This window comes from Cynocephalus volans, chromosome 1 (assembly GCF_027409185.1).
Source record: "Cynocephalus volans isolate mCynVol1 chromosome 1, mCynVol1.pri, whole genome shotgun sequence".
NCBI lineage: Eukaryota > Metazoa > Chordata > Mammalia > Dermoptera > Cynocephalidae > Cynocephalus > Cynocephalus volans.
The window spans coordinates 57,613,955-57,626,455 of record NC_084460.1 but is presented as its reverse complement, the minus strand read 5'-3'; the positions used below and the strand labels follow the sequence as shown (position 1 = coordinate 57,626,455).

The 12,501-nt window shown below is 49.2% G+C and overlaps 1 protein-coding gene across 2 annotated transcripts in view; it reads right to left on the bottom strand.

Annotated features, from left to right (window-relative positions):
• Positions 1–3,585: 3,585 nt before the first annotated feature.
• The window catches only part of DNAJC5 (DnaJ heat shock protein family (Hsp40) member C5), a 53,368-nt gene continuing 44,452 nt past the window's right edge, over positions 3,586–12,501 (bottom strand). Inside the window, exons 2-6 of one of the 2 annotated variants that reach the window (XR_010023915.1) lie at positions 9,799–9,916; positions 8,799–9,012; positions 7,866–8,037; positions 7,705–7,779; positions 7,357–7,445 (exon numbers count right to left, since the gene is read on the bottom strand). Coding sequence is in view for 1 of the 2 variants with exons in the window: in XM_063101093.1 (XP_062957163.1) it covers positions 7,342–7,445; positions 7,866–8,037; positions 8,799–9,012; positions 9,799–9,905 (597 nt within the window). In the remaining variant the exon portion in view is untranslated. Of the gene's footprint in view, positions 7,446–7,704; positions 7,780–7,865; positions 8,038–8,798; positions 9,013–9,798; positions 9,917–12,501 lie in introns of both variants that reach the window. The other variant, XM_063101093.1, reaches the window with a different exon arrangement.

Genomic DNA, 12,501 nt, shown 5'->3' with positions numbered 1-12,501 from the left:
GGACCGACGCCCCTGGAGCTGCCGCTGCACATGCTCGGGAGACGCCGCTCCGCGCTCGGGCGGTGACAAAGGACCCCGAGCGCATCTCCAGACCTGCAGCCCACGCGCGTATCGTGGAACCTGCAGCGCCCCGCAACCCCCCGCGAGTCCGGTCATACGGGTCCCCCCCCCCCGTTCTTGCCCGCGCCCCTCTCTGCGCCCTCGAGGGACTCGCCGCTGCGGCTCGCTGAGCAAGAGGGAGCGCCATTCGGCCGGGCCCCGCCGGCTCCCGGAACCAGCCTCTTGGGGGGGCGCGGAAGGCGCTGTGCGCTGGGGGAAGGGAGGGGGTCGGTCCCTCGTGCTCCTCCCGGTTGTGCGCAGCCGGCGCGAGGCAGGTATGGTCCCGGGACCCCAGATCACGCTGCCCGCCACCTGTATGTCCGTTCAGGCATATTGCTACTTGCTATTTGTCTGTAGAAACAGTATATATAAATTACTGAAACTAATAAACATGGATTCCGCCTAGTTAAGGACATTCGGAAGACCAAAGGACATACGTTGGACAACACCGAGGCCAGCAGGAAGGTGTGGGGGACAGAGGGGAGACCTAGGGGCGACTCTGCAGGGCAGTGTGGGCGTCAGTCAAGGGCAGGCTTCTCGGCAGCGACATTCGGGCAGCTTTGGTTCAGCAGAGATAAACTAAACACCTTGTGACCAATTAGTAAGATCAGGGGCCAGCTGAGATTAACTCACATACAGCAGTTAAATGAATGAACCAGACCTAGATACAGCCACATCGATCGATTAAAAAACAAAAAAACAAACAAAAAAAATCTACATTGAATGAAAAACTCATATTGCAGTTGATTTAGTTCAGTGTAGTACAACTTATGTAAAACTTTATAAGCCAATGGTACGTAGTACTTATGGCAGCTGACACTGGTAGATAAGATTTAAAACCACTGGCAGAAATGAGTGGGAATGTTAGCGGCCACCCCTGGGAAGGGACACTGAACTGGGGAGAGAGGTAGAGGTTGATCTGCAATGCTGTCATTTTTACTTTCTTTAACGGAAAATATGAATCTAATTACTTCACATTTCTTAGGTCTGAATAGAGGCTTTCAAGGTTTCTTTACATTATCATTAGTATTTTAATGCTGCTTTTCTCACCAAAATATCTTAAAAATTAGCTTCAATTAAATTGCTTTTCAAAGGCCAGCCCATGGCTCACTTGGGAGAGTGTGGTGCTGATAACAGCAAGGCCACAGGTCCGGATCCCTATATAGGGATGGCCGGTTAGCTCACTTGGGAGAGCGTGGTGCTGACACCACCAAGTCAAGGGTTAAGATCCCCTTACCGGTCATTTTTTAATAAATAAATAAATACTGGTCATCATAAATAAATAAATAATAGATAGATAGCTTTTCAGTTTTGAGACCTTTCTACCTCGCCCTGAGCTAAGACCAAGGGCACAGGAGGACCCAGCACCCCTACCTCTGAGGGGGCAGAGGTACAAGGGCAGGGTCCAGCCAACGCTTTAACCCGTAGGAAGGACGTCAATCACAAGGTTGTGGAAGGTGGCACCTGCAGTCTGCCAGGTGGTTGGATCTCCTAGGTCAGGGTGGATTCTCCCACCTCAATGCCAGGGTCTTCAGGCTTGAGCCTCGGGTTGGTCCCAGGCGCCCCCAGGCAAGGCCTCCCGCCGCTATAGTGTGTGCAGAACAGCACCCCCAGGAACACACACATCCTCAGGCACAGGTGGTGCCTCCTGCTCAGGAGCCCAGACCCAGAGGTGGGAAAACAGACACAAAGGCCGTGAGAGCTACCGCAAGGTGGTGGGGTGAAGTGAATCTCAGAACACTCCTGGGGACCGTGACTCCTGGAGGGCTGGGAGAGATTCAACAGCAGGAAGGACAGGATCTACAGATGTCAGGGCACAAGCTCGGTCACCACCGGCTAGAGGACAGTGCAGGCAGTTGGGGTGGAGGAGTTGCTGCTACCTGGGCAGGGCAGGCAGCAGGACAACCCTGGGAAGCCTGCACGAGTGGCCAGGACACAAGGTGGACACAGAGACCAAGCTACCCGCAGGTCAGCACACAGCAAAGGCCCAGCTGTGGTGGCCACAGCTCCAGGGAATGCATCAGAACCAGGCTGTCCAGGTGTCCTCTGCCTTCATCCCCTCCCCACCCCACTTGCTGCTGCCAGCTCAGGACAGAGGACTGTGGTGTGGCCGAGGGCTCAGGCCCAGGATCAGGCAGAAACACATTAGAAGACAGAAACTCATTCCCAACAGTACCCACTGCGTGCTGCTCAACAGCTGCAGCCTGTCCATCCTGGAAATGAGGCCAGCTGAGATGGTCACTAACAGGCAGTGAGGGGGTGGCAGAGAAGGTTCCTGGAGGCTGAGGCAGGCAGGTGTTGGTGATGGCCAGCCAGGTAGACAGAAGGGGACAGTGAGACCAAGGGCTTGGTGTGATTATCAAGGCCACAGGCTTCCACTGGGCACAAGTAAGATGTTACCTGCTCTGGGCAGCCAACCAGGGGCTGCAAGGCAGGGATTCCACCACTGGGTGCTGGACATGCTGCACGAGGGTCCCAGCACCCACAGTCTGACCACCTTTGTCTCTGCACCTCATAGCTAACAGGCCCCTTTCTTTCCCTCCAGTCTTGGTATTCAGAAGACAAAGGTGAAACAGAACAAAGGGGAGGGACTTCTCCCGCACTTAACCAGGTAGGAGGGAAGTGAGGTCCCAGCCCCTAAGGACCCATGAGGGGCCCAAGGTCAGCTGCCACGTCAGTGCAAGGTTCACCAGAATCAGGATTCTGCAGGGACCATTAAATAAGACACACACCTGGTCTGCAGTGAAAACATTTATTTTACAACAGTTATCTTTATCTTAGGTCAACATTCAGACATACAAGACGGAGATCACCATGTGAAACCATCGCAGCAGCCGCCAGCCCGGCCGTTAGATGTGTGCAGGTGGTCAGGGGCAGCCTGGGGCTCTGACAGCAGTGGGATGAAACCAGCGCATGGACAACTGCTTTCCATGCATTTGTGTTTAGTTTTTAAAAACAAGGTGTATGTTTCAGTGTAAACTTCCTCCCCTCACTAAGCTTGAAACATTACCCCCCATTTTCCAGAAAAACGAAATCTACCAAAAGGTGCCACCTGCAGGACCTCGGCCCGTCCTCACCTGGAGGATGGTGCCATGTGGCCCCTGCCCCTCCCATGTGGACTACCCTCAGTGTGAACCTTTGGCCAGGACAGAGCCCCTTCCCAGGCTGCCTGTTAGCATGCAACTTTGTCACTGATTGTATCAGATGCTCAGAAAACTGGTTTTAATGTTTCAAGGGAAGAAAGGGTTTCCAGTCACCTCCTAGATTTCACATGAGGACACACCTGTGGGTCAGGTGAGCATGACAGAGGGCCCAGGGACAAGCGTGTTTGTGACAGTCAACCCTGCAGAAGCCTGATCCTGGCAGGGCCACGGCAGTGCCCTCAGGTACATGCACTCTTACGCATGCACAGGGCGCTTTTACCCACCAGAAGAACCACATGGAGACCCTGTGTCCCTGCCCAACTCGCCAAGAAATCAGAGGCCGTTCTGGAGCCAACTTTTATTGTACTTGTAGCTTCCCCACTGGGCATCAATGTGACACACCTGTTGCATGGTATATACATATACACATATGTACACACGGACACACATCACAGCCCACACTCACAGCATGTGAGGACACAAACCGTGCTTGTACGGACAGTAAAAATGTAGCTTTTGCCAATTCCACAGGAGAATGAGTCACAACCAAAATAACAGAAACAGGCCAATCCTGTACCACATGGGCTCACAGTTTGGAATACTGGGAAGGAATGAGACCAGTCACTTTTTTATGCCCCTTACAAGCTGTCCCCATACATAGCAGGATGTGCCAAGAGCCAGAGAGGAAGGACAGCATCCACCCTGAGCTCTGTCCATAGCCCCTGGACCCTCCAGTGACAGCCTACATGCCAGGGCCCAACCTGCCAGGTGCTGGGCCTCTTCCCAGGCCACCAGCTGTGCTGTTGGATGCACCGGCATGAGGATCACCTGGAACAGACTACCACGGGCTCAGCAGGACAACGGGCACCACCACTGGCAGAATTCTAGGGCAGAACATCAGAAGAGTCTGACCGTTTCATTCTGCAAGACTTTTCCTGGACTTGAGCCTTGTGGCCAAGTCCAGCAGCCGACATGGAGATGAAACTTCCTGCTAACTACAGCGTGAGCTCCGGTTTCTTTCACTAATAGGTCCCCACTGGGAGCTTTCTGCATTAAATGAACATCAGAGAACTGGGAAAGTTCACAAACATTGAGCAGTAATATCTAAAGCAGTTTAAAAAAAGAATGAAGCCAAAAGGGAGACAAGACGATCACGTCACCGAGTGGAAACAGAAGTCAGCACGCAGCAGCCTCCATGAAGTGGCACTGCAAGTCTCTCTCTCACACTTCCTCAGCTCGAGAGCAGTCAGTGCGGCCTGCACCTAGAGCAGTGGGTGCTCCTCATGGGACGGGGAAGGGGGCTTGGACACACACTCACCCTAGCACTGCCCTGCGATACACCAGCAGTGCCATCCAACAGTACTTTCTGTGATGACAACCAGGCTCACCCCCTGAGTAAGTGGCTGAGGTGCTCCTGTTACTGCCACCAGGGGTGCTGTGGGAATGTGGGAGCCGTCCTGCCTTAGCACTTGGACAGGAAGGGGCTCAGGCTGCCTCCCAGAACTAACCAGCTCTGCTTATTAAAAGGAAAGCAAATAGTCCACTCAAAAAAAGGGAAATAAAACTCAAGAGATCTTTTTCCTTGAAATCAAGACAGGGCCTTGAAACCAATAGGGTGAAGCACAAAGAGGGAGTTTTACCTCGGGGTCAGGCAGCGGAGGAGCTCTGGGCCCTGACTGGGTGTCGTGGGGTACTGGGGACCTTGGGCAATCACCATCACCACCTTGAAAACTGTCATTGTCATGATGTATATAGTTTCTACAAATTCTACAAGAAACTGGGTCCAACACATTTCCAGACCAGCTGCTTTTTCCCATTCCACACCACCATCCTGGGGAGCTTCAAGTTTCTAAGAAGTGGTCAGATTCTGTGACTGAAAAGCCACCTGGCAAGGGGCTCACTCTGACACATGTGAAAGGGCATTGGAGTCTCCCAGCCACAGCGCTGCGTGCCAGGACTGTCCCCCATAGACCTGACAGCGGGCCCCCAGATGGGAGGCTTTCTACCTCAGATCCAAGCCTTGAACCTAGTTCTTGGCCATACTGGGGAAAAACAGCTCACCCCCTAAGTTATCCCCAGAAAAATCGCAGCAGCCAGCCATGCCTGGTGCCTGCGGCACCTCTGACTGAGTTCTTCATCCTTGCTGGGCTGGGTTGGCATGGAAGAGCCCTACCCTACCATCTTCCCACCTCGCTTGTCCCAGGCTGGCTCAAACAATGAATCTCTCATCCTTTCAGGAGAGGTCCTTTAACAAGTTATTTCTAATTTAATATCATAGTGCACATTCTCTCTCCTATTGCTGAATGTCTTCATGATCTCGCGCGCGCGTGCATGCGTGCATGTGTGTGTGTGTGTGTGTTGGCTGGTTCAGGGATCCAAACGCTTGACCTTGGTGTTATCATCTTCATGATCATTTTAATGAACAAAAAACAAAGTAAGATGGGACAAACAGAACTGCCCCAGGCCCTAGTGTTGGCATCCAGCTGGGGCCCATGCAGGACCTGCCCCAGGGCAGCCTGATGACTAGCATCACTCTCCTAAGCACATCCAGGTCTGTACTCATGTTGCCCTTCCTCATTCCTCGTCTCTACTGGAAATTCAGAAGATGCTGAGCAGCCGCCACTAGGGAAAGTTCTGAGAAACCAGGTCCCAGAGTCTGCACCACTGGGCCAGGGGCAGGTGCGGGGGGTGTGAGGCAGCTCTGAACCCTTGGCCATCACACCCACATTTCCTCAGCTCCCCCACCCAGGGCACCGTCCATAGATGTGGGACACAGACAGGAGAGACTAACTTCCAATGGGTCACAAAGGGATTCTGTGGTCCAGGTGCTGGCTGACAAGCTGAGAGCATCACTGTGGCCTCTCTGGAACCCAACCTCCTGAGGCCAGACAGTACCTTTGTCCAGCCAATCCTTCCTTCAGGAACCTAATGTCTCTATCTACGCTTGAATCATCGATGATGGGCAAAGGTAGAGGAAAGTGGGCAGAATGAGCTCCAGCAGCACAGGGAGAGGGTTCTGGGGGCTGTCCAGTACCAGGTGTGGGTGCACACTCACATGCTTCCCGGGGCACAGCCAGCCACGTGCCACCCACAAGCTAGACTTGCAGCCCCTCTATGATTAATTGGGCTGGTGCTACCATTTGTGGTTTTTAAAGGTCCAAGAAGAATTACAAAAAAGACAGGTGTGCTTGAAGAGAGGTGTAGGATAACCCAGGGAAAGGGAGAAGAGAAACCGTGGCCCCATCAATCCAGCTGGCAGCCTGGGAAAGGTACAGGAACGTAGACAAATGGCCTCTCCCACAATGGCAAGGGACACACCTCCAAAGACAGGAATCTTACACTCCACGTGACCCAGGCGAGAAACACTGAGCAGAGAATGTGGTTTCAATCTCAGAAGGTGATCCTCCTACACTTGCCAATACAAATTTACCAACAGGAAAAACTCTGCCACGAGACCAAGTAAACAAGGTGTAGAGATCCTGTGCAAACTGTACCCAACACGAACACCATGGAAATGACTATAACGCTGGTGGGGTCCAGGAGGACATGAGATCAGAGTCCTACCTGCGGCCTGGAAGCTGGGGAGCACAAAGAGCAGACCAGACCCCGTCTCCAGACACCTCAGCCAACATGGTGGTGCAGTTCTGCAATGCAGCACCTGCCTCAGGCCCCCGAGGGTAAAGGGAGGGAAGGGGCAGCCCCCTCCTTGCCTAGCCCACCTGGCCGGGCGGCACCTGGTGGCTGCAGTCAACCCTCACTGGACCAACCCGACTGAGAGCCCTGAGGCAGCTCCACCATCCGGTTAATGCGGCCATGCCGCGGCACGTCCACAACACAGACATGGAACATAAACCCCTACATGCTATAAAAAAAGGAAAAAAACAGAAGAAGACCGTAGCTACACTGCTTTAAATACTGCATGCTACGCACTTCATGTATCAAGGATCGATGGACGGGCGGGCATAGAGGAGGGGTAGGGCCCCCAGCATGGCCACGGCAGGTGGGCTGCTGCCTCCCCATCTCTGTGACTACAGTTCATGATTCTAAGGTTGAAGTGGCCGGGTGCTGATTTAGCCTTTGATCACAGCTTCTCTTGAACTTAATTGAACCCATCGGTGTGGTAGCTGGGGTGAGAGTCAGCTGTGAGCTGGGTGGTCTCTGTGGCGGACGCGGGCTGTATGACGACTGGTGTGTCTGTGGCCTCTGGAAAGCAAACATGCACACCTCGTCGCATGGGGGTAGTATCCTTGCCGTGTGCCCGGCAACACAGTCCTCCTGCAACAACTCTTGGTCACCTGGACAAACACTTGGAGGGGAGAGGCTACTGCTGATCTCCAGGTCACCGCATGCCCTTGGCTCCTGGCCCCTCCCCATCTGCCTGCCGCCCTCCCCACCTCTTGGTCCCTCAGTTCTACAGCTACCGCAGTTCACGGGCGGGGCCAGCTCTCTGCGCCTGCTTTACCTCAAGTGTCCACGTTCACACCTCAATAGTCCCAGCTGCCACCACAAACACTCGCGGCACAGTGTCAGTGCCCTCCTGTTTGACAAGACAGGTTGACACCATTCAGGGCCCGTTCTGGCTCCACCCCACGCACACACACAGGTCCTGGGACAGGGACTCACCCCTCTCATCAGACTGCAGCTGTGCCTCCAGGTCCTCGGGAGACACGTAGAACTCAGTCTCCTCACCCTCAGGCGCCTTAGGCTTGCACTTCCCACAGCAGCAGTTGAAGCAGCAGCACAGACAGCAGCAGCAGTAGCAGCAGGTGAGAAGACCGCAAAAGACAAACAGGGCCTGGGGGAGGACACGGAGCAGAGGGCACACGTCACACTAAGAACACTTGCCCAGATGAGGAGATATAAAGGACGAACTCAAAAGGGGAAGAGAGGAGACAGAAAGAGATCAGTTGCTTAAAGTAATTCATATACTGGCCAGCAGCCAAAACAAAAAAAAAAAAGAAAGAAAGAAAAGTAATTTATAAAGATGGAAATGAGGGATGACTAGTAAAAATGAAAAGATGGGCTTGCTACAGCAAAGGGCCTTTGAATAATTCATGCCCTTTGGCCTTATATACGTTAGACACTTGCAGTAAAATAAAATAAAGAAACGTTAACAAAAAAATAAAACAAATAAATAATACATAAGTCAAAGATTCTGAAGTTAGATTTCAAATAAGTCTTCCCTAATAATAATAATAATAATAATAATAAACCTATCTATAACATGATAAAAAGGCCTATTTCCTACTACCTCTATCCTTTTAAGAACTTAGACTCTTTCACAAAAGACGATTTTGTGACACAACTTGCTTGGCAGAGACCTTGCTCTTCGAGTCTGTGCATCTGGGCTTTTCACAGGCAGGCCACCGAGCCAGCTACAGACCTCGGCCCAGCACACAGGCTGGAGGAAAGACTGCCACATGCCCAGAAACCACTCCTCAAGAGTGTAGGGTATTTGAATCAAATGCACTGATTCTCTAATGTCTGAAACCCTGCTGGGCATGGGATGCCCCAGTGCCTTCAGAGCTTTGGCAGCTCACCACCTACTCTCCTCACCTTAGCCCACCAACTGGACAGCACAAAGTAGGTGTTCACGTTCTCCTCCCCGAACTGCTCAGCCACATAGAGCCCCAGCGAGCCGTACTTGTCGTAGATATTTCTTTTTGTGGCGTCCGTCAAGATGGCGTGGGCGTTGTTGATCTCCTTAAACTTGTCGGCAGCCTCTGGGTTATCGGGGTTCTTATCTGGGTGATATTTCAAGGCAAGTTTCCTGCAAACCACAACCATTTCCTGGTTCTATCTTGATCTCACGTTTCATGATCATCTACCAGACCATCCATCAGAGGGTCCAGTGGAAGAAATGATTACCCATTACCATTTCACTTTCTGATTTTCCAGAGTTCTAGAATGTCAAGGTCAAAAGAAATCTCTGCAATTATTTCAGGACAAACCTCCCCGCCCTGGTCCATCCACAGAGGAGGGAGTCCCGAGGTGAGTGAGAGCCTGGGCACAGCCTGGACGGTCACTCCTGCTAACTTTCAACAGCATCAAGGAAAACCCTACTACCGACCCCTAGCGTCCCAGCCGGCTAACTGCACACTTATCAAAGTGAAAAGCATAGAGGGGTGTAATAACAGCATTTTAATATGTGTTTAATAAATTATGCAATACTGAGAACACAAAAGGAAGACTATCTGAAGTGTCTGCATTAATGATGATGTCTGTCTGTTAGAAGAGTTAAGTTCTTCACGTCAATCGGAAGGCCACCAAGGGTGATGAGACACTGTCATCACAGTGTTAAAACAAGTAAGTCATTCCAAAGCTCTGCCTGTACCTGTGAGGTCTCTTGATAGTTTCAGACCCTGATTCCCTGTGCAACTGTGGACAGTGTGTAAGGAGCACACTACACAAAGATGTAATAGAACTCTTTGCCAATGAATACAGAGTCTGCCGGGAAAAAATATGTACAATGGTTGTTGGTAAAATGCACATTAAACCACATGAGAACTTGTGTGTCCTTCTAGGGGAACATGGGGGCCCACACTTAGCTTCTTACCGATAGGACTTCTTAATGTCATCTGAGGTTGCATTTTTGTCCAGCCCAAGCACATGGTACAGTGATTCCCCAGAGGTAGAGAGTGAGCGCTGTCTCTGGTCTGCCATGTTAGGCTAATCTACAAGAAAAAAGAAAAAGAAAATATCAAAAAGTTTAGATGAAAATTCCAAGTGCAAAGCTGATGGACTTTGTTCCATAAGACTACATTTCAAGCAAAATATCAAAACACTGTCTCTCCTGAGGTTTATACAAAGAGTCTTCAAAAAGTTCATGGAAAATGTATATTATAAAAAAGCTAAACATGGATTGCAAAAATTTTCTGCACCAAAATAAACTCTTACTAACTTGTTATAATGTGTGTGAACAGGATCTAGTTTGAGGCACTAAGAAGGATAAGAAATCAGTTTGAAAAGAGCCACTATTAGAGCAACATGAATTCTGCTAAAATTGAAGCAAGAACAAACATCAAATCCACAGTGAAGCAAGGGTGGAAGAATGGTGAAATCACTGATGCTTTACGAAAAGTATATGAGGACAATGCCCCAAAGAAATTAGCAGTTTACAACTCGTTCTAAGAAGGGACAAGACAATGTTGAAGATGAAGCCTGAAGAGGCAGATGTCCACATCAATTTGCAAGGAAAAAATTAATCTTGTTCATGCCCTAATCAAAGAGGACCAACAACTAACAGCAGAAACAAGAGCCAACACGACAAACATCTCAACTGGCTCAGCTTACACAATTCTGACTTGAAAATTACAGTTGAGCACAGTTCCCACTCGATGAGTGTCAAAACTGTTGTGCTCAAGATCAGCTGCAGAAAAGTGCAGAGCTTTTGTTTTGTTTTTTTTTTTAAAGATGACCGGTAAGGGGATCTTAACCCTTGACTTGGTGTTGTCAGCACCACGCTCAGCCAGTGAGCGAACTGGCCATCCCTATATAGGATCCGAACCCGCAGTCTTGGTGTTATCAGCACCACACTCTCCCGAGTGAGCCACGGGTTGGCCCCAAGAGCAGAGCTTTCCATGGAAACTTTAAACAAGTGGGATCAAAATTCTGAAGCATTTCTTCAAAGAACTGTGACAGGAGATGAAACATGGCTTTACCAGTACAATCCTGAAGACAGAGCACAATCACAGCCATGGCTAAACCAAGAGGTGGAAGTTGTCCAGCCACAGCAAAAATGGACCTGTTGAGAGCAAAGGTCCTCGCAACAGGGTTTTTTGTTTGTTTGGTTTTGGTTTTTTTTGGATGCTCAAGGCATTTTGCTTGTTGACTTTCTGAAGGGCCAAAAATAACATCTGCTTATGATGAGAGTGTTTTGAGAAAGTGAGCCAAAACTTTAGCAGAAAACGCCCAGGAAAACTTCACCAGAGAGTCCTTCTACATCAAGACAATGTTCCTGCTCATTCCTCTCATCAAATGGCAATTTTGTGAGTTTCTATGGGAAATTATTAGGCATCCACCTTACAGTCCTGATGTGGCTCCTTCTGAATTCTTTTTGTTTCCTAATCTTAAAAAAATCTTTAAAGGGCAGCCATTTTTCTTCAGTTAATAATGTAAAGAAGACTGTGTTGATGTGGTTAAATTCCCAGGACCATCAGTTCTTTAGGGATGGACTGGTATCATCACTTACAAAAGTGACTTGAACTTAATGGAGCTTATGTTGAGAAATGTTTATATTTTTATTTTTATCTTTTTCTTTTTGGTAGTTGGCTGGTACATATTTTTATCTTTTAATTCCATTTTTCCACAGACTTACAAGTCCCCTCGTAACGTGTGCAGATAAGACCGCACAGCATGAGGAAGTATGGGGAAGCAGTACCACAGGGGCAACGTTTCTACCAGGTACATGAAGTGTTACAATATTGCCACCCCAAGCAGACCACAAAAAATAAAAAACATGTATTGCAATCCCTAGAGCAATCTCTACATAAAAAAATGAAAAGAAGTAGAGCTAAAAAGTTAAAATATTAAAACGAAACTCTTAGAAACACTCAAGCAACACAAGATAACCCAGGGAACAAAGTAAATCGGTAGATAAAAATCTAAACATTCCAATAATTAAATTCAATGTCAGTGGACTAAGAACTCCAATCAAGGGCCGGGATTGTCAAAATGAATAAAAATCCAAGAACCGACTATAACTTTAATACTTAGAGATTGACAGATTGAGGGCTGGCCGGTTAGCTCGGTTGGTTAGAGCAAGGTGGTGTAACACCAGGGTCAAGAGTTTGGATCCCCATACAGATAGGAGACAAATAAATAAATAGAAATTCACAGAATAGACCAAAAATAAATAAATAAATAAATAAAAAGGAAAAATACTGATGACCTGAACAACACTTTTGACATCCATGACCTAATTGATATTTACCATGCACCTAACATCTGTATAATAAACATTCTTTTTACATTCACATTGTATATTCACCAAGATATATGTCGGGCCTTAAAACAGGTTTCGGTAAATTTTTGTTGTTGTTGTTGTCTTTTTCGTGACTGGCACTCAGCCAGTGAGTGCACCGGCTAGTCCTATATAGGATCCAAACCCGCGGCGGGAGTGTCACTGTGCTCCCAGCGCCACACTCTTCCGAGTGCGCCACGGGCACGGCCCTTTTTTTTTTTTTTTTTTTAAAGATGACCGGTAAGGGGATCTTAACCCTTGTCTTGGTGTTGTCAGCACCACGCTCTCCCAAGTGAG